Genomic DNA, 22,424 nt, shown 5'->3' with positions numbered 1-22,424 from the left:
TTCCGATTGCCTTAGCCGTCAATGTTGGAGCGTTCAAAAACAAACAGGAAAGGAAATACATTTTGTAGCAGGAGCATTGGGCCAGTGAAAGAGATGTCTGTGGTTTTAATCCTTGAGCTGAAGAAATGGGAAAACACTGTCACTCACCCTGAGCAAGGTAGTTTACCATAATTGCTTCCACGTCATTGCAGTAAATAACCAATGTGTTTTTAGCATACTTACCTGGTAGAATAACTCGCACACCGGGCAAAAATGGGTATGTACAGATGTGCAAAGCTGTTAGAATCCAAACAGACTTATGGCTGCAAATATTTCCTGAAGAGGGTTAATACTCATGCAATCAATTATTTTCTGTTTTGTATTTGTAAGGAATTTAGAACATTTGAATTCATTCTTTAGAGAGCCACTGTATATATACAGATGCATCTCAAAAAATTTGAATATTGTGGAAAAGTTCATTTTTCCCCTGTAATTCAAATAATTAAGTGACACCTTCATATATTCTAGATTCATTACAAATGAAGTGAAACTTTTCAAGCCTTTTTTGTTTCAATCTTGATGATTACGGCTTCTTGCTAATGGCAATAAAAAGGTTGTCCTGCTGGAAAAGGAATTCCGCATCTTCAAAAAGCTTGTCAGCAGATGGAAACAAAGTGCTCTAAAATCTCCTGGTAGACGGCTACATTGACTCTGGACTTGATAAAACACGTTGGAACAACACCAGAAGATGACATGGCACCCCAAAACTTCACACTGGACTTCAATAAACTTGGTTTCTGAGCCTCTCCACTCTTTCTCCAGACTCTGGAACCTTGATTTTCAAAAGGAATGCAACATTTACTTTCATCTAAAGAAAGGACTTTGGACCACTGAGCAATAGTCCAGTACTTTTTCACCTTCGCCCAAATAAGACGCTTCTGACGTTGTCTCTGGTTCAGGAGTGGCTTGACACTAGGAAATTAACACTTGTAGCCCAGTTCCTGGACATTTCTGTGCGTTGTGTCCCTTGATGCACGGACTCCAGCCTCAGTTCACTCCTTGTGAAGCTCCCCCAAGTTTTTAATCGGCTTTGCTTGGCAATCCTCTCAAGGCTGCAGTCATCCCTTTTGCTTGTGCACCTTTTCCTACAACACTTTTCCCTTCCAGTCAACTTTCCATGAATGTGCTTTGATACAGCACTCTGCGAATAGCCAGCCCTTTCAGCAATGACCTTCTGTGGCTTACCATTCTCATGGAGGGTGTCAATGAGTGTCTTCTGGACAACTGTCAAGTCAGCAGTCTTCCCCATGATTGTGGTTGTGTGTACTGAGAGATTCAAGGCTCAGGGAGTTAATTAGCTGATTAGAGCTCTTCTCAGGTTGTCATTTCTGTATTGTAAATTTTTTACAAAATCTCTCCAGGTCATGCAAAGTTTTTGGTCATGTTGCATGAACTGCCCATTTGAGATCTTCCCAGAGTGGCTCGATAATATTAAGGTCAGGAGACTGTGATGGCCACTCCAGAACCTTCACCTTTTTCTGCTGTAACAACTGGAGGGTCAACTTGGCCTTGTGCTTGTAGTGTTGAAAGGCCAAGAGCGTCCCATGCAGATGAATGCTAATTGTCTGTCAATATTTTCTGATAACATGCTGCATTCATCTTGCCATACATTTTCACAAGATTTCCCGTGCCTTTAGAGCTCACCATGCTTCACAGTGGGGATGGTATTCTGTTCACTATAGGCCTTGTTGACCCCTCTCCAAACATTGAGCTTATGGTTGTGACCGTAAAGCTCTATTTTGGTCTCATCCCTCCAAATTACAATGTGCCAGAAGCTGCGAGACGTGTCAAGGTGTTGTCGGGCATATTGTAACCAGGCTTTTTTGTGTCATTGGCGCAGTAAAGGCTTCTTTCTGACAACTCATCTAAGTATCGCTATATTATGCACCTTGAAACAACCACACCGTCTATTTCCAGAGCAGCCTGTATTTCTCCTGAGGTTACATATGGGTTTATCTTTGTATTCCGAACAATTCTTCTGGCAGTTTTGGCTGAAATCTTTCTTGGTCTACCTGACCTTGGCTTGGTGTCAAGAGATCCTTGAATTTTCCACTTCTTAATAAGTGATTGAACAATACTGAATGGTATTTGCAAGGTTTTGGATATCTTTTTATATCCTTTTCTATCTTTATAAAATTCCATTACCATGTTACGCAGGAGTTTTTTTGCATTATCATTTTCAATGCCAATATTTTACAATTTCTGCCAGGGTATGCAAACTTATGAGCAGAACTGTATATGTAAAGGGCCCTTGCTCAAGGGCACAAACCATATTTTTTCTTTGTTACGTGGTCTGCTCTGAGATTCAAACCAGTGCCCAAACTGGATTCATTATACATTGTTCATATTTCTGCCAACATTTTAATAGAAAAGGGAATTTTGTTATCCTCACTCCAAAGCCCAAACAGCAATTATTGCTACAAATAGTTAGGTGGCTCCAATGATTTGATATTTTGGGAATAACTCAACTCCTTATCTTCAATTTGTCATAATATCACCTGATTATCTACTGTTGTCTAACCCACATGGTTCTAGAGTACTTTCTCAGTGCAGCTCTAATTGTGTGACATCCATTTTAAGAATCTTCAAAATGGCTCAGACCATACATTTCCTCTGTTGGCATAACCAAAACAGCTGCTACTTCTGACATCTGTTCATGCTGTTCAATCATAAGGCAGTTATGGTGTAGGACTGAAACTTTCTGTATCCCCACCGAATCCATTCCCATCCGGCTGAAGACTGTTTGGAGGCTCCACCAGGGTTAAAACAACACTACAATTCCCAGGTCTTCCATCTGCGGTGTTCCTCTGGGCTCACCGGTCTCCCTGGGTGGGTTTCGCTTCAGCCGGGCCTACATGACCGTTCATGCGGACATACGATTCAGCTGTTTTATATTCTTTTTTTTTTTTTAGTCAGTGCTTGGTTTTCCAGGAGCTATGTAATGAGAAGCTTGTAATTGACTGCCCTTTGAAAAAGGGTTTAAATATGGCTCCAGCGCTCTTCAGGAGGAGTCTTGTTTTAACGTAAACATGTAGGTCAACATGTGCCATTTACAGAGGAAGCTTGCCATCTCCTCCCAGTTCACCCAGTTTCTCTTTCCCCACCTCCCCGCCATCTATTTTCTCCTTTCCCCGTCTCCCTTTAGCACTCCTACTGTTTTCCACAGTGTTTCTCCATCCCCTCTCTCCTATTTTATTCTCCCTTCTCCACCCCCCATCCAGACGCCAGCTGTTCCTCACCCAGAATACAGTACCAGCCCCTGTCCAACCCAACCCACCCCCTCAGTCCTCTCCGCCACCCCTCTTACCGCCCCGCTCACGGCCAACCCAGCCACCCGGCTACCACCTCCTGCCCCCTCCCAAACCGATGCCGTACCAGGGCGATGCTCCTCGCTATCCGCCCCACCCCACCGGCACTTTGCAACAGGGCTCTGCTACTAACGGGATCAGCCTTATAGCCTGTTAGCCGGCCCGGGTTCCAGCCGAGCGTGAACCACTTTTCACATTCTCAACCCGTCAGGACCCCTTTCCTGCCACGACCCTGCCCCCTCGACCTCGACCCTCTGCTAACCGAGTTAGGACGTGAGCCCCCCCCCCCCACTGCCTAGACCGAGACTAATTCAATAAGGCTGCCTTTGTCGTCCTGGCCGACACCACCTGTAACAAAAGCCCGGGTGGGGACTTAACTTTAAACAGGCTCAGCCTAAAAGCCTACTCAGTATGTGTGCGCCGGTGCTTTTTTTGTTTTCTTTATCACTTAGGTTAAGCAGATTGCTTCTGAGCTGCATATCTTATCAAATGCAGCTGGTGGCCTGAGGGAGGGAGGGAGGGAGGGGGGGGAGGTGGAGAGGCAGGGGGAGGGAGGGGACAAGCAAACCATGCAGGCACATCTGCTTCAGTCTGTGCTGTATTTAATTGTCCTAATATAGAACAAATATGCTTTGCTGCATGTCGAACTGTAAGACGTGACGTCATTAAACACACTGTCAATACTGCTTTCTACTGGAAAACATGAAATCTGAATCCGACCTGGGTCATCTAGCAATACAAAACAATGTTTATTTAACAATGTATTGCAACCCCCACCCCCACCCCCAGTAAAAGTGTCCAATTAATCTGGTTGTGCGCAGTGACTAACCTAATGCTTGATGCCGTTGTTGACTAGTCTCTCTCACGTTGTGTTGAAATTGTTTAGGCCCACTCCTTCATGCAGAACCCGAGCGTGTATTGCTTGTTTTAGGTCCTCGCACAACATCTCAATTAGAATCATGTCTAACCATTGACCAGACAATTTCAAAGCTTAAATATTTACCTTTTTTTGCCGTTCTCGTGTAGACTTGGTTGACTTTTGGATTATCCTGCTGCCTGACTGGTTTGTTTCAGATTCAGCTCACGGGATTGTCTGACATTTTAGCATTCTCATATACAGAGCAGAATTAATGGTTCCTTGGATGATGGCGAGCCTTCCATGTCCTTACGCAGCCAAGCATCTTGTTGACATCTCACCACCACCATGTTTGACCTTGCATTCCAGAGTATAAATGCCTGTATTGAAGGGCAATGTCCATATGACATTTAGCCAGTGTTATTATCAAAGGCCACTTAAAATCCCCGACACATGTTGGCGTATGGGTGGTCCTGGGAATCGAGCTTGTTGCCTAGCGTTTAAAGTGCCGTGCTCTACCTACGGAGCTACCAGGTATTAGCTTTTCTAAACTCTGAGTCCTACTCAATCTGCAACTCAGTCTGTTTATTTGCAATCAGTCAAAATGACCTTATGTGCTTCATAATACACTGTAGGGTTTTCCCTTTTATTCTTCTAGTGGCCACACATTACCAAGGACCAGAGTTTGTCCTGGTTAGGCCTTTGGGACAAATCATTGACCAAACTCCAGAGTCATGAGGTTCCTGTCCGAAAGTCTCCCTGTTCCACATGGCAACGATACATTTGATTGATGAGGCCATTCATGCAGACACACACATGAACATGTGCAATTCCTTCACTTTCTCCACATTGTAATGTGTTATAGTCTTAATATATCATTAATAATAAATATTTTTTATTAATCACTGCAGCAATTCCCCATAATGTCAAAGCAAAAACACATTTTAGGAGTTTGTTTCTATTGAAAAAAAAGTCTGAAATCTTATGTGCGTAGTGTAATTAGATACTATATTCAGACCCTTTATTCAATACTGTAGAAGCACCTTTGGCAGTGATCTCAGTTTTCGGTCTTCTAGCCTCTAGTGTCACAGTTTTGCACGGCTGGATTTGGGGAGTTTCTCCCATTCTTCTTTTCCGATCCTCTCAAGTTGTGTCAGATTGGATGGGTTGTGTCAGTGAATTGTAATCATCCGGTCTTCCCACTGATGCTCAATGGGATTAAGATATGGGATTTGGCTGGGCCACTCGAGCATTCACAGACGTCCCGAAGTTACTACAGAATTGTCTTGGCTGTGTGCTTCATGTCGACATTTTGCAGAAAGATGAATCTTCCCCCCAGTCTGAGGTCCTGTGCTCTCTGGGTCAGGTTTTCTATAAGGACCTCTCCGTATATATTTCTCCAATCAGCTTTCCCTCAGTCCTGAGCAGTCTGAGAAGCATCCCGATAGCCAGATGCTTCCACCAACATGGTATTAGCTATGTGATGAGTGTTAACTTGTTTTCGCCAGATGTAGCACTTGGCATTCAGGCCTGATAGTTTGTGTTTGGTTCCATCAGACCAGAGAATCTTGTTCCTAATGCTCAGAGTCCTTTAGGCGACGTCAAGGCTTTTTCCTCAGGGGTGCCTTCCGTCTCGCCACTCTACCATAAAGGCCTGATTGATGGTGTGCTGCCGAGATGAGTTCCTTCTGGCAGCTTTTCTCATCTCTGCAGAGGAATTGTGAGGCTCTGTTTGAGTGGCAATTGGCCTCTTGGTCCCCCCCAAAAGAATATGTAATGAATTATGGGAAAAAAAAGATTTAATGAATTATAAATTCAGTCTATCACTCCTCATAATTTAGAGAATGTGAAGCGGTCTGAATACTTTTCCAAGGCACTGTACTAGATGAGTGTGTGTGTGCGTGTGTGTGTCTTGGAGCCTGGTTGTTTGAATAGTGTGATTGAGCCCACCACTAGAGTCCCCAGTCGGGTGATTAGACCCCCATCGATCCCTGGACTGGACGGAGTAGACACACAATCCTGTCCACACACACAATCGCGCTCCTGTCGGCAAGAGGGGAGAAGAGTCCTTATCACAGCATCCCATGAGCGCTTTTCAGTATTCTCAGAATTCCGTGAGACAAATTCCATATGGAATGAGGCATCCTTCAGGATGTTAGAGATTTTGAATGACCAGAGGCTTAACCATTTGATATGTCAATGAAATACCATTGAAGTAAATATTAAGATTTGGACAACAAAAGATGGATGCGTTTTTCCCGCCACAATGCCCTTCATATAGCCTTTTCAGATGATTGTCAACGGGAGATCTCTGGAGGGCTTTGTCAAAGACTAAGTTGTCTGAGCTGGTCTTTGGCCAGATTCTAACTTGGATTGAAGCCAAATCTGGATGTAACGTGATGGGTAACGAGTTTGGGGTGGAAACTGCAGTTTTTGCCTTCAGGGGTCCCAGGCCAGATCTAAATACATGTTCTGATGTGTTTTGGGAAACCGAGAGACTGCTATATATTTCTTATTGTCATTGTTTTCACTTTAGCAGTGTTCATACTAATAAAAATAATGTGAATCTGACAGACAGGCGCATTGTGATAGAGAGATAAATGTGACTATATATTAGCATTCTCATTCTGCTTTTGCAACATTTATTTTAATAAAGCTTATCTGAATCAGACAGATTGACGTGGAGGCTGTGACAGACCAATGTTGCGATGTCTTTATTTCTTAGCATTTTTTTTGTTTCGCTTTAGCAACATTCATGCTAATAAAGCTAATCTGAATCAGGCAGACAGGCTGAGACAGAGAGACAACTGGGACACAGAATGGAGCAACAGAGCGGATTGAATGTAGAACATTACCTCACGGACAATACATCATCCCCTAACAACAGCAGTGTTTTCTGGAGGAATCCGGGACACCATTCTCAACTGTCTGTTTCTATGGTAATCCTTGGGAAAACAGGCCTGGTGTTTCTTTGCCTGTCGTAGACGCCATACCAGGGCTATGGAAAGTGGTGGTTTCGGTGGAGTTATTTCTGTACTGTAACTAAAGGCCGGTGTGGTCCGAGGGTTAATCGCTCCCTGAGACAATTGGGTTGGGTTAGTCTGGTGGCTTGGCTGACGTGGGCAACAGACTGCTCAATAGCTGAGTCAAAAGTACTTACCATGTAACATGTTGAAGGAATGTTATGCATTATGCATAGTCTTGTGTTGGATCCATCTTTTAGACTGTTTGGTAGAATGAGTAAACAACAGGCATTGTGGATCGAAACAGATTGTGTCAAGTTGACCAAGGTCTAGAGCAGAAAGTTTTTCAACTTGAAAAGTGAATTCGATTCAAATGATTTGCAATGGAAACATTTAATCAGTTTTAATAAAGTAATGATTAGAAATCTCTCCTTTTTACCGTCCTATGGTTTTCTTCTTCTTCAAATCCTCAAATTGTGATAAATTTTTTTTGCCTACATTGATCCAAAAGACCCTGCCCCTTCCCCTCGGTGAAGAGGGATTGATGACTGCACGAAAAAGATCAGTGGCAAAAATTCTTCTCTGAAGCTCAGGTCCTTCCATGTGGAATAATTGGATTTATCGTGTAAGGGGACATAGGACGTTTTGGGGGGGGAAATGGAGAAGGCTCAGTTGCACGGTAGTTGGTGTTTTGGAACAGAAGCTCATTTGGCCATATGGTAATTTGGAACTGCAGCGAAGTGGTCCATTTCTGGAAGGGGAGGGAGGGACATTGGAGTCTAACTCCTTACACCCATCATGTCACTAATCTGCCAGGAATGCGGCTGTAAAACTTGAAAACCTGTGTTACCTGATGACTGTTTGAAATGCAACTCGAACTATTGATGTCTCGGTCAGATTTACCGGGTATTGGGGTGAATCAGGGAAGCTGTGCATAGGTTAACGCCATGCGTATATCGGTTAACACAAGCACAAGTCCAAGTGTTACTGTATGGATATTACATTTGCAATTATGGGCAGTATTGAATTCCCTCTATCCTTTCTGTCTCTGGTCTGCATTTTACAGACACCCCTCTGCTAGTGAGAAGCAGCAGTGACTCTGCCCTGGCTCCGCCCCTGAAGATTGAGGACCCTCCCGCTGTCACTGTACAGCCCAATGGCAAAGCTGCTGAAACGGTGAGAAAGAGGCTCAAGTTGGAGAAAACAAAGGTGTATGAGCTTGTTGCCTGGTGACTGTATCAAGCCTCACAGGTGGTGCTACGGGCTAAGGTGCTCTTTTGTGGCACCAGGCTGACTGTTACAGGCTTTGTTAAAGCCTTGACTGTGTCGCTCGGTTTTTTTTGGTGGGCTCCCATCAGCTTTGAGAAAGGTCATAATAATAAGATCTGATGTAATTGGTCAAAAGACAGAGTATTATATCTCAGATGACCTTGCTTCATTTCCAATCTGGTCCTCATATCTTGGCCCCCTATTCATCCCAGGCTTCCAATTGGTTCATTCATTCTCTGTCCCCCATAAAAACTATACATTTATTTTTAAGAACTATAGATACTAAATGTATAAACACCACCTTGGATAGGTGCATCAACTGAAAATGATATTAACTGGGGAGAAAATTTGAAGTGGTCTGCCTTTGTTGCCTGTCCATGTTTTTGGAGGTCTTGCAGGTGCAGTAACGCCCTCAGGCCCTTATATTCAACTAAACCCCCCCCCCCCCTTCAGAATGCAGACCTCCCACTCTCCTTGTAACAGACACACAATGTTCCCCCCGCCTCCCGGACGGTGTGTAACAGGTGCGAGGAGGTGCGGTCCGTCTGACCCGTCACGCTCCATAACAGTGGGTCGTCTCCACCCTCTCTCCTTCTCTTTTCCCCTCCCTCTGTTTGAGAACGCTTCCTGTTTCGTCTGACTCCAGTCGCTCTGTTCCCGGTTCTGGTACCCAGATGCTTGCCACCTGGACCGTACACTTATTAGCATCCCCCTTTTCTTCCTGCATCTGGCTTATTCTGTCCATCTTCCTTCTCTCTACTTCCTTCTCTCTCTTCCTCTCTCTACTTCCTTCTCTCTACTTCCTTCTCTCTACTTCCTTCTCTCTACTTCCTCTCTCTCTACTTCCTCTCTCTCTACTTCCTTCTCTCTACTTCCTTCTCTCTACTTCCTCTCTCTCTACTTCCTCTCTCTCTACTTCCTCTCTCTCTACTTCCTTCTCTCTACTTCCTCTCTCTCTACTTCCTCTCTCTCTACTTCCTCTCTCTCTACTTCCTTCTCTCTCTTCCTCTCCACCCAGAAGTTGTTGTAGCCAGCTACACATTGTTCACCATTGCCATCACGACCTGTGTCAGTGCGGGGTTGCACGTGTACCTGGCGGAGGGTGGAGCATGCGGAGAGCATGTGCTCAGGTCTCCTTCCCTGCAAACCTGTAGCCCAAAATAGTAGCGAGAGAAATTGATGTCGCCCCCTCCTTTTTTCTCCTGCTCCTGGCTCCTGCATGGGGCTGTTGTGTAATCTCTGAGTCACTTGCTCGCTCTGGTTTGTGAGAGATGAATGGAGGGGTAGCGGTTGGGGGAGGGTAGAGAGTGGTGGTGGGGAAGATGGAGGGAGGTTGGGACTGAGAAAGACCCCTACACCCACCTGGACTTGAGGCAGGAGTTTAAAAGGGTTATGTGTTTTAAGTGCTCTCCTTTTGGAAATGGGGAACCATTAAGGAAGCTCTGCTATGTTGTCTTTTGTGCGGGCAACAGTGGATGGAAAGAGTTTGGTTTTGAAGAGGCTGGCTGAGTGGAAGTGCGTGTGCGTGTGCGTGCGTGTATGTGCGTGCGTCTGGGGCTGTTATGTCTTCCACTGATAGTAAGATCGTCTTATTCTAGGGGTTAAAAAGCCCACAAAGTTTTCCCCCCTTCCAATTTGGTCTAATTTCTTTGTCACAACCTTGTCTTATCACGGGTATCTCCCAGCTTCATCTGAGTCAAAGAGCATCGAACCCAGGTTGTAGTGGTGATTTGTCAGTGTGACAAAGTGCCTGAGGAAGTACTTAAACTCTGTATAGGAAACAACAGGGGGTAGATGGTCAGGGCTGACACAAGCACATAACTAAACCGCAAACACCTCCTCCTGGTCTGGAAAGAGGGCCATCTGAAATGGAGTATTCTTCCACGCTTCTCGATTAGTTTCACATAAGCTATTTGAATGGCAGTGTTACCTGACCGTTTGACTTCGCCATGCTGGATGCTTGTCTCTCTGCTTTCCAGTGGGACTCATTAGGGGAATCTAGGGAATTCTGAGGGCCCCAGGCCCTCTGTTACCAATGTGTCTTGCCGGCACGCCATAGTCGTCTCTCCAGACTGTAGTCAAGGACTTGGGAACCAGTGCAAGGAGCTCCAGAAAAGCATTGATCCTAATATTGAATAGAGCAGTGTGCTTGGAATACGGTGGCACTCCTAGCTCCTTAACCAAATTCAGCACGTGTCCCAAACACCACACTATTTAGTGCTCTACTTTGGTAAAAAGACTGGAGTTGAGTACACTATATGTAGAAAATGGAGGGGAGAGTGGGTTCAGGACGTGTTGTTAGTGTTTTCTTGAATCCCACCGATCGATGTGCTGCCATCTCATTAGTATGTCCCCATGGCATCTTTCGCTGCCCTCCCCTTTCTGATCCGTCTCTTTCTCTGATATCCCTCCCTTCTGCCACCCTTCCCTTCCATTCTTTCTCTCCTCTTCCTCTCCCTTTTTCTTTCTGACAAGTTGAGAGTGAGATTCTGTATGATTAAGGTCAGTGTAGCGATAAACATTCCAGTTTGCCTCCTAATTGATTTTTCTGCTACGTGGACATTCTGGGATGAAGCAGAGGAGTAGTCAGACACAGCAGGACCTGTTCTCCATCGCTCTCTGTCTCGCTCCGCTCTGTCTTCATCTGTCTGCTGTCCATTTCCTCCTGTCTCGCTCCGCTCTGTCTTCATCTGTCTGCTGTCCATTTCCTCCTGTCTCGCTCCGCTCTGTCTTCATCTGTCTGCTGTCCATTTCCTTGTCTCCCTCCGCTCTTGTCTCCCTCTTCTGTCTCAGTCTGTCAAGGTTTCTCAGGTGAAATCAGTCCTCCCTGGAGCAGTATAAACACACATGCTCATAAACACTCGCACGCACGCACCTATACACACACACACCCACCCACACTTTCTGCCCCTCTCCCCAGTAGGCTTCCTTAAGCTGTAATGAAATAAATCTGGGAGCAGCTCCATCACTGTGTCCAAATGATTTTGCCTTTCTCCTGGAGTGTATCCACATTCCTGCCATTTCATTTCAAATCCGTAAAGTGGAAGTGGACAAGCGCAGACTTGGGCCCCCCTGGTGATAGGGCATATACTGGGCCTTATCTTCCCTCCAAACACTAAAGCTTTGATGTTTTCCACAGTATAAAACAAATGTAAGTGAAGACCATGGCAAACGTTTAAATTCACTGATTGTATTGCCCGTGCCCTGTTGCATGGGAACCGTACGTGTGTGTGTGTGTGTGTGTGTGTGTGCGTGAATAACCCCACCCCATCCCTCGAGAGGTATTGCTTCAGATTTGAGTTGGGGGCTATCCTGTGATGAATATGACAGGGGCCAAGGGTTGCAGTAAAGTAAACCAAGACACACACACAGCATTTCTCACCACGCCTGACATGTGTCAGATCACAGTAGCGCTCCCAGGGAACACACACGGGCACCTCATTTCTCACGTGTGTGATGACAACTGCACACACACGCTCTCCTCATTTCTCATGTGTATGATGACAACTGCACACACACACGCACACCTCATTTTTCTCCAAGTGGCTGAGCTAGACCTGCTGGGTATTTTGGCCACAGAAGTAGCACAACATAAAAACCAACCGGGCAACAGGCAGTGGCATGGTTTACATCAGGGTGTTTATATTACATCTCATTGGATTGGTGAATTCAAGAGGGCTTCATTCAGCCACCTCTTAGCCTCTCACCCTGCCCCCCTTCTCTCAAACCCCCTCCCCTCCCTCTTCCTCACCCTCCACACTTCCCCATCCTTCTCTCGCTGGGTCATCCTTCTCTTGCCCCCCCCCCTCCCCCCAGCTCCGCGTCCTGGTCCCCTGTGGCCGTGCAAATTAAGCAGGGCTCTTAATGGACGAGACGGCGCGGCATTACAATGAGTTACACAATAACAACGAGAGCCCCGCTAACACGTGACCCGTCGTTATTAACCACAAAGCCCCCTTAATAACTGGGTCACCGTTCATCCGTTTAGGGGGGACAAGGAGGAGTCCAGGGTTGGGGGATGCAAGCTGGTACCCCACCCCTATGTGTCATCACAGTGGTGGGGGTGGGGACACAATGAAAGTGACGAGGCAGAAGGGCGTAATTGGGACCCTCCTATTGTTTGGCCTTTTTTCCCCTTCCATTAACAGTTTGTGGACAGCGTCGTCCATCTTCTTTTTTTTCCCCCCATCTTCCGCTCTTTGCATTTCACCCTGGGGCTGCTGTTGTGGTCCTTCCTCGTCCGTGACTTAAAAATAGCCTCTCTCTGGAAGAGAGGGATGGAGGGGGGAGCGAAACGCAAGAGAACGCCGTTGACGGAAGAGCGCGGGACGGTTCGCGGGTGAGCTTCCCGTCAAACGCGCCCGGCCTCGTCCGCTTGGCCATTGTCTCCGTCCGAAGGTCTTTGGCCAGGTGATTGACGGCGTCTGAAGATACAGATTTTTTTTTTCTTCATTGATTGGTCGGTCTCCCTGTTGGCGGACGAGCGTTGAGTGATTGCATGTATTAAGTGTTTGTGTGTGTGTTTGTGTGTGTGTGTACACAGGAAGGCAGTCATGCACTAACCCACAGAGGAGGACCTACAGACCAAAACAGGCACGACATCACAGCTAAGATGAGCAGGGTCACATTCAGGTGAGTGTGAGCTACTGTGGCAGTTTGAATGTGTGTACATACTACATATGTGCCATGTGAGCGTGGGTTTTCATGGTTGCGTTTGAGCTATGCTGGCGTCTCTGTTGATCATCTGTTTACGCTGTAGGTCCTGTGGGTTTGAGTCAGTTTACGGGTGTGCACCTCCCTTTAACTCTCTGTCTTTCTCTAACTCACATTCTCTTTTCATTCTCCCTCTCTAACTCTGTGTGTATCTGTATGTACCAGACTCTCGCTCCCTTCTCTCTCTTTTTCACTCCCTCTATTTCTCTTCCTCAATTTCACTCCCTGTCTTTCTCTCCATCTCTCTGTGCATTTATCAGTCTCTCTCTCTCTCGCACTCTCTCACTCTCTCTCGCACTCACTCTCTCACGCACTCTCACTCGCGCACTCGCGCACTTTCACTCGCGCACTCACGCACTCTCACTCGCGCACTTTCACTCGCGCACTCGCGCACTTTCACTCGCGCACTCGCGCACTCGCGCACTCTCACTCACGCACTCGCGCACTCTTACTCACGCACTCACGCACTTGCACTCAGTGTCATTAGTCCCCTCCAGGTCCACCTTCCTGCTGAGTGTTGTGGGATGGGACCGGTACATATTTGGTATAACCAGGAAGGGTCCTTAATGATGGGGACAGACTGACAGTAGTGGTGGTACACAGCGGTGTCATGGTGAGGGATTTGAAGCCCCATGTATTTGTTCTGTGCCTGTTGTTAATCCATTATAGACCGTAAACACTGTCTGTGTGTGTGTGTCTGTTCACGTGTGTGTCTGTTCACATGTGTGTGTGTTCACGTGTGTGTGTGTCTGTTCACGTTTTGTGTATACCTTTGACCCTTCAATCCAGTAGCCTCCCAAAACCTTTCTGTATTTGTACAGACCTGGCTGGTGTGTGTCTCTTTGTGGCAACTGATGCTGGTGCCCATGGCTAGCGCCGCACAGGACCACGCAATCCTAGCATTCCAGCTTGTGTGTGTGTGTGAATCTTTACTTCCTGTATACCGTCCCTGGGGACTTGTAGAACAGCCTAAACGATATGAAACGATATTCAACGAACCATGGCGCACAGCAAGCATTTTGACAGCACGCTCCAATGTTTTTCTTTCTGTTGACAAGCGAATCATTGCCAAGCCGGCAGCCGGCTCCATCGTCCATCAACAGTCGTTCGCCATTTAAAATGGAGTCCGAGACGCTTCGTTAGCGAAGAGATTCTCCAGGCCCGGCATGATCTACGCCAGGTCGACTTAAGAGTGGCCGTTCAGTCTGTCTTTTATCTCGTTTTATCCCATATTTTCATGCCCAAACCCCCCACTCCATGGATGTGTTTGCGTGTTTGCAGGAAGCTAAAATGGGATGCATGCATTACACACCACCGCTAACAAGCTCAGGCCTCCCCTGATGAGCATGTTTGTGCCAGCGTTTGTTTTTATTAATGTAAATTGGTTGTAGGGAAAGTGGTGTGTGGGCGTGTGCGTTTGTGTGCAGCCCTGACTCAAGGACACTAGTCTGTCCTTTACCAATCAATCGAGTCAACAGCAGATATTCAATGTAAACCCGTGAAAAATACATTACTACAGCAATTGAAAGTACTCTCCCAAGAAATTATAGTTTGTACATGAAGTGCATGAATGCCCACGATGACATCAGAATTTGTTTTCTGCTGATTGGTCTCCAAATTGTTCATTTACAGTGAATGTTTTGTTCATAATCCCCGATTTGTGTGGGTCACAGCTGTTTCTTATTAGGCAGGTGGGCTTGTTTGCATCGTTAAAAAAGATGTCAATGTTAAATCTCGATTCTAGGCTTTGAATCTTGGAGTTTCCTAGTGTATGTCAACATGTGGACCAAAAGTGTCAGTGCAAGGCAGGACATTAGAATGCTAATAAATTAAAGCATTGTGTGCCAGAATCAACTATTTAGTACATTAAAACCAAGGGAGCAACCAAAGATATTCAATCAAGACTTAACTGTTGCTTTCCAATTAATTGTGGAGTACATAACGTGAAATTCAGCAATCAGATGCTAGGTTTTGGATTTTCAAACTAGAAAACGTACCTGTTTCTGCTATGAAGCTTCTGTCAAGCTCAGGATCTTGATGTTTACATTAGGTTGCGATAAATCAGAAGTGTTAGTAGTGCTGAAATAATGAGCTATACTTTGTGATCCTTCCACACAGTGAGTCGTAGGAGATATTGGGCCTGCCTATCACTTCAGGTTCTGGCTTCCAAATTCCCCAATTAGCACCTAACCCCTTCACTCGACTCAAGACCAAGAGCTTTTCTTCCCTGGGTAGAATGAAGGAATTTCCCCATACTCCGGCCCGTAGCTTTTTCAGCCGGCTGTTCTATATTTCACGTTCCCACTTCAGTCCATCATAAAATACCAAATATACGCCTTTAAAAACACTTAACTATAATGAATACGTTCTCTTCACTCGTGCACTGTGCGGTAAATACATCAATCTGTTATAGGCATGTCTTTCTATGTACATGTCTTTCTATGTACATTTTCTTTGGCGTATGATGTTGTTGGCTGGAGTAGCACAGCAGAGCCACTAAACTGGGGCAGCAAATAAAAACTATGTGCCAGACACACATGCACATACAAACAATGTGCCAGACACACATGCACATACAAACAATGTGCCAGACTCTTCCAAGTCTGTCAGAATAGTTGTTTACAGCCCCCCCGCCAGGTGTTTACGTCACCACCTCGTAGTATCCAGTCATCACCACCTTGTGTCTAACGCTGCGGAGTTCAAACACAGAATGGCACCGATTAACATAAATGTCCAAATTAGCCGAAACGTCCTTGTTGAGCGAGCAGTGTGCATCCGAATGGCTTGTTGCTGGGAGGAAATGGTCTTTGAGCCTCTCACACCTGCTGCAGACTTCTTGCAGTTTGGCCTCAACGGGGAATCGGTCATCCTAAAACTGGGAGTAAGTTACAGTAAACTTGCCCAAAGACATTTGTTGGACATGGAAACAAAAAGCCAGTTCCTGATTTCTGTTCAGTTAGATGTTTTTCCGATGAGGCCGTCCAGGAGACAGAGGATGTCGCTGTGATTTCTGCGCTTTTTCTTATTGGAGGTGGCCCAGTGTGGATATTGTCAACACAACATTGTGGTCTCGTTGCTATGTTTGAATGAATCTAAAAGACTGCCTTTAACAGGTTTATCTCCAAAGCAATGCGCTGTGGCTTTTAACAGAAAATAAACAAGGACAACACAGCCTTTGATAGTGATTGGGGTACTGCTGGGAAAGATCACAGGAAACCACTGTGCGTGTCTGCAGGCACACAGCTGGGGACATGCCTTATCTATGAGCATCATTATGGCTGTCATTAGTCTGTGTCATTAGTCTGTGTCAGTCTGTGCAGGATCATGATGACTGGGGAGTAGCTGCCATTCAGAGGACTTCGGGAAGTCCAGCGTTGCATTAGAACGCTGGGTTGAACGGGTCCTGACTACCGCCAGCTTCCACTGAGATGGCAACAAATGCCTCCAACCTCAACAAGGCAAACCATTTAGATGACCTTGCCCTTCCCTAGATGGGTTGAACCGTGCAGAACTGGACCTCCCAAAAACATTTGTGGGAAATTCTCCAACGTATCTTATGTTTAGTTTTCTTCCTGCAGAGCTGGTATGACATGCAGGGGGGCCTCTTCAGTCACTGTCACAATATGCTCATTAACCTACGCTAGAATGTCACACAAGCACACACACGCACTTTGCAAACCTGGAATATGCTGTGCACGACCTCTACCAAATGGCATCCACACATGCTCACTCACAGCCCATTACTCTGACTATACAATCTGGCAAATACACTTGTGCAGTTTCCTGCTAACTGAATGAGTGAATGCTAACATGAATCCATTATAATAAACATCTAAATTATCAATATTCACCTAGCGACTTGTGCAGCCGATTATAGTGCGCAGTTGCTCAGCAATCTCTCACACATTCCTCCTTACTCTCACACTCTCTGTCATTGTGCCACACACACAGATACTTTCATTCAGTCTCTCCTCGGTGAGACCTAGCTGGAAGCTAATTTGTTTGTCTGTTAATGTATCCCTTGGGAAAGAACAAATGGATCTGAAGTGGATTTCGAAATGAGTGTTTTTGTGTGCTTGGGCTTTCTCAACCCCCTCTTTCTCTCTGGTTTGTCCATTTCGCTTGAATAATTTATTCGAATTTAGGAGAAAAGTTTTTATATCTTGCCTGTGGTAGAAATGGTTGGGAAGGGACTGTTTGGATGTTAGGGATATGATGTTTTGAATAACACCCTCTACCGGGAGATTTTCATTATTTCAGCCAAAAAAAGCTATACTGTAAAATCTAAACTATATGCAATACATATGCAAATGTATTGCGTATGTTTTAGCTTAGACACAATTTAGCAAAATCTTACATTCGTGTGGGGTGTTGTTTGACATGTTCCTATATATTTGTCAAAACTATCTGACACTTCTGTAAACTGTTTTGGTCAAATCATCAGAAGGGAGGCAGCCAAAGAGTGATTTAAACCAATAGGACTTGAATCCCAGCTCCTGCTTTCCCTTTCACTCTCCGTTCCCTCCTCCCTCCCTCTCCCTCCCTCTCTCTCACCACCCCCACTCCTCTGTCTTTCCGCCTCACCCCCCCACCCCACCCCACACGTGTGATTGACTGATGGTCAGCTCTCCTGTGTTCGTAAGCCCAGAGCCACACAGCCAATTACACTCTCCTAATGAGCACGGGGCAGGACATGCAGCCAGCCAGCAGGTCATCCCTGGTGTGTGTGTATTCTTATATCCGTGTGTGTGGCCAGATGAATGTAGTTAATGGCTCCATCCCCCTGCTCAGCGGTGTGTTGGTCAAGTCAATGACGTGTATCTAAACCTTCTCTGTGGAAATCCTTCCCTTCCAGTCTGGTGTGTGTGTGTGTGTGTGTGTGCGTGTGTACACAGTCCAGGGCTCCATACCCTACCTATGGCAAACTCGTTTTGAACAGGGCCCTGGTTAAAAGTAGTGGCCGATCTATGCAGAAAGGGTGCTAGTTTGCCCTGGCCCAGCAGTCTGACGCCAGTCAAGTCTGACAGGCGATCCGCTCAACCCTGGCATCACTCACCTGGGCTACGTCGGCCTCCATACAAGGTTTACCCAGAGCAGGTCTCACATGCTTCCTCAAACATGGTTAGACAATGTAAATGTCAGCTAATTCGCCTTGGCTTCGCTCCCCCAGCCACCCTGTCTTGCCTGTCTGTCTTCTACGGTTTTGTCCGACTCACTCCTTGCTCTTCTCTGCAGCCCGCTGACCAAGACCGTGGAGCTCTCAGGAGAACGGGGACCGCTTGGGATCCACGTCATCCCCTACTGCTCCTCACTGAGTGGACGGTAAGACACACACACACGTGCTTGCTCTCACACTTCAGTCACTGTCACTAATACACTCATTCTTCGTCATTCCCTCTGTTGCACCTAGATTGCTGGTGTGGGTGCGTGTGTTCAAACTGTTTGTGTTATTCATTCCCAGGGCCCTGGGCCTGCACATTAAAGGTATCGAGGCGGACAGTCGCTCCAAGAGAGAGGGTATCTTCCAGGAGGACGAGTGCATTGTTCAGATCAACGACACAGAGCTCATGGGCAAGACCTTTGCCCAGTACGTACCTTGATTCGACGCTATCGCAATAGGCCTCCCAAACGCCTCTCTGTTATCTTTCTAGTGCACTCCTTTTGACTAGGGCTCATAGAAGCAGCTTGCAGTGCCCTGTGTAGTGTGTAGAGAGCCATTTTGTGACACCACACTATCACTAATCCACCAGCGTGGAGCCCGTCTGTCACTCCATTTTCATTTTTATTTCCCCGTTTTGTTAGAAAGACTTCTTTATCCCTCCCTCCACTGGCTTACAAATCCTACCTATCTCCCAGCACATCTGCAACACAAGATTGTGCGAGACAGAAAACCAGGGCGATAAACACTCATTCACTCGCCGCCATCGAAAAACTGGTTAATTCAGGAATGTGGCGCCATAGGCCCGTCTTCAAAAGGAGCGGGGCTGTAGCTGTTACTGCTAGCGAGTTCCAAAGATAAGATGGAGACAAAAGGAGAAGCGCGGGAGAGATTGGAAGGGGCTTCAGGCAGGACTTTCTAATCCCCCCACCTGAATGAAGTGCCCTGTAATAGAGTTGATAGAAAACCCCCAGAACAGACTCCACAATGGGTGTGACGGTGCTAGCTGGGGTTTTCGATAACTGGTTACCGCCGGTGACTACCACTATAGTCTGCTTGCCTGGAGTGAATAGAAGGAGACATTAGATGGGGAGCTTGAGTGTTGACTTGTGTAGGCACCTCTCCTCGGGACTAGTTCTCCCTGTGTTTGGAAGGTTCTGCAGCTAGCACGACTGATTCAACTTGACAACTCATTCTCAAGGTCTTGATTAGGTAAATTAGATGAGCTAGTTTATGGTAGCAAATAATTTGGGGAGACATCTGGCTTTCCTCAAGGAGAGGTTTGAGAACTACTATTAAATGTGCGTTCCAGAAATTGGTTTAAACCTCTCATTTTAGGATGGATATGTAGTATGTTGTTCAAGCAGTCATGAAAAATGAAACCCCTTGGAAGGTTGTTTTTTATTTAATGTATATTCATTTATTTATACAGTACCTCTCAAAAGTTTGCACACCTACTAATTTAAGGATATTTATTTAGTTTGACTATTTTCCACATTGTAGAAAAATACTGAAGAGACAAATTATGAAAGAACCCAAATGGAATCTTGTAGTTAAGAAATCAAAATACATATATTAGATTCTTCAATGTAGCCACTCATTGGCTGTATGATTACTTTGCCCACTCTTGCCATTCTCTCAACCAGCTTCATGATGCAGTCACCTGGGATGCATATCAATTTAGTGTGCCTTTTTGCAATTTTAATTGGTGACATTTCTTCCCTTCTTAATGTGTTGGAGCCAGTTGTTGTGAGCAAGTAGAGTTGGTAAACAGAAGACCATCATTATTGCTGTACTGTTATAGTCCATATTATGGCAAAAACAGCTCAAATTAGCAAACAGAAACAACAATCCTTGATTACTTTAAGACATGATGTTCAGTCAATCTGGAAAATGTCAAGAACTTTGTGCAGTCACAAAAACCATAGAGCGCTATTATGAAACTGGCTCTCATGCGGCTGGTCACAGGGAAGTAAGACAGAGTTACCACTAATCTAGAGGATATGTTCATTAGAGTTACCAGCCTCAGAAAAACTTCAGCTCAGATTGCAGCCCAAATAAATACAGACGTGAAAACATCAACTGTTCAGAGGGGATCAAGCCTTCATGGATGAGTTGTTGTGAAAAAGGAGATTAGCTTGGAACCAAATACACAATAAATGAAAATTAGACTGGTGGAGTTGTCCTTTGGTCTGATGAGTCCAACCGCTGTGTTTTTGTGAGACACAGAGTGAGTGAATGGATGATCTCTGCATGTGTGTGGTTCCCAACGTGAAGCGTGGTGGAGGAGGAGTGATTTTGTGGCGATGTTTTGCTGGTGACACTGATTCATTTAGAATTCAAGGCACCCTCAACCAGCATGGCTACCACAGCATTCTACAGCAATATGGCCTCTCATCTGGTTTGAGCTTAGTGGGACTATCATTTGTTTTTTAACAGGACAATACCCAAAACACACATCCATGATGTGTAAGGGCTATTTGACCAAAAAGGAGAGTAATGTGGTGCTGCATCAAATGACCTGGCCTCCACAATCACCCAAGCTTGACCAATTTCAGATGGTTTGGGATGAGTTGGACCCACAGAGTGAAGGATAAGCAGCCTACAAGTGCTCACATGTATGTGGGAACTCTTCATGACTGTTTGAATAGCATTCCAGGTGACAACCTAGTGAAGCTGGTTGAGAGAATGCCAAGACTGCAAAGCTGTCGTAAAGGCAAAGGGTGGCTACTTTGAAGAATCTACAATATAAATGTTTTCTGATTTGTTTAACACTTTTTTGGTAATTACTTTATTTTATATGGGCTATTTCATAGTTTTGATATATTCACTAATATTCTACAATCTGCAAAACAGTAAAAATAAGTAGGTATACCCAAACTTATGAATGGTATTGTATATATGTAATATATTTGGTCACATTGATACCTGAGCAAAATTCAATAGAAGGTCATTAATAAAGGTAACCAAATTTAACAAATCACACACAAGTTTTTACTTTTTAACCATATATGCAATGAAAATCATCAGCAATTTCCATATGGAAAAGGAATAGGAAAAGTTGGCTAAAATCACAGGCAACACCTGGGTAAAGCCCATAACTACAAGAACAATGTGTTCTGGACAGAACAGTCAAAGGTGGAGTTGTTCGGCTGTAATGCCAGATGAAATGTTTTGGCAAAACCTAAACACTGTCTTTCAACAGAAGAATCACCATTCATAAAGCATGGAGGCGGTGGGATTAGGGTTTAGGGGTCTGGACAACTTTTCATCATTGAGTCAACTGGGAATTCCATATTGTACTGGAATATTCTTGAGGGAAATGGTTATCTGTCCAAATTCTAAACCAAACATAGATCTTGAAATCTGGACAATGAAACACAAGCAAAGCTGCTACAGAATGACTCAAAAAGAAATCTAGGGTTATGGAAAGTCAGAGTGAAAACCCCAATCTCTGTACTTAAAAAATGTTCTGGGGGACTTCAGTTCTAGTGGTACTGTAAGGAAGAGTAGAGAAGAATTCCTCTCAATCGAAGAGTTAGACGAAATAGCTGCATCAAGTCATTTCAGCCAAAGGAAGCAACATCAGCTATTGAAACTGAGAATTTGCTTACCTTTTCAACTCTATGAATTAGCTTTTCTGTAAAAAGATGATATTCATGATTTATTGTAAATTATAATCTTTCATGGTCATTTGTTAAATTTGGTTGACTTTGTCTGTCAGTTGTGAAGTGATGATTACATCCAAATTGATAAAAGAAATATGAAGAGACAACTTTCTGGGGGATGTAGGCATTTAACACACTGCATGATCTAAAACAATATAAAGCGATTGCAGAATTTAGCTTTATCTAGAGCATCTATATCAACATTGGATGAAAAACTTGTCCTCTTTAAATAAGAAAATGTCACTCTTCTACAACCAGTTTCCAAAAATGTTGGGATGTTGCATAAAATGCAACTAATTTGGTTTATGAGCAACAAGTCAGACGTATGTGTGTGTGTGTGGGTATGGGCAGGGTTCACCACTCTGTGAAAGACAAATAGTACAACAAAGTTTCTCAACCTAAAGGTGCGAAGAGTTTGGTGATCTCATCATATATGGTACATAATATCAT

General features: G+C 45.0%; 1 protein-coding gene across 4 annotated transcripts in view; it reads left to right on the top strand.

The window, feature by feature from the left end:
* The window catches only part of LOC109614608 (partitioning defective 3 homolog B), a 138,104-nt gene that overhangs the window by 28,860 nt on the left and 86,820 nt on the right, over positions 1-22,424 (top strand). For 2 of the 4 annotated variants that reach the window (XM_029116575.2, XM_029116574.2), the window contains exons 4-7: positions 8,233-8,342; positions 12,979-13,067; positions 18,384-18,470; positions 18,610-18,735. In XM_029116575.2, the coding sequence (XP_028972408.2) occupies positions 8,233-8,342; positions 12,979-13,067; positions 18,384-18,470; positions 18,610-18,735 (412 nt within the window). Of the gene's footprint in view, positions 1-8,232; positions 8,343-12,367; positions 12,846-12,978; positions 13,068-18,383; positions 18,471-18,609; positions 18,736-22,424 lie in introns of those variants that run through there. The other 2 variants (XM_029116576.2, XM_029116577.2) reach the window with 2 other exon arrangements.

Source organism: Esox lucius, chromosome 22 (assembly GCF_011004845.1).
Source record: "Esox lucius isolate fEsoLuc1 chromosome 22, fEsoLuc1.pri, whole genome shotgun sequence".
Classification (NCBI taxonomy): Eukaryota; Metazoa; Chordata; class Actinopteri; order Esociformes; family Esocidae; genus Esox; species Esox lucius.
The sequence above is the reverse complement of the archived record's forward strand: the minus strand, read 5'-3'. Positions and strand labels throughout refer to the sequence as shown.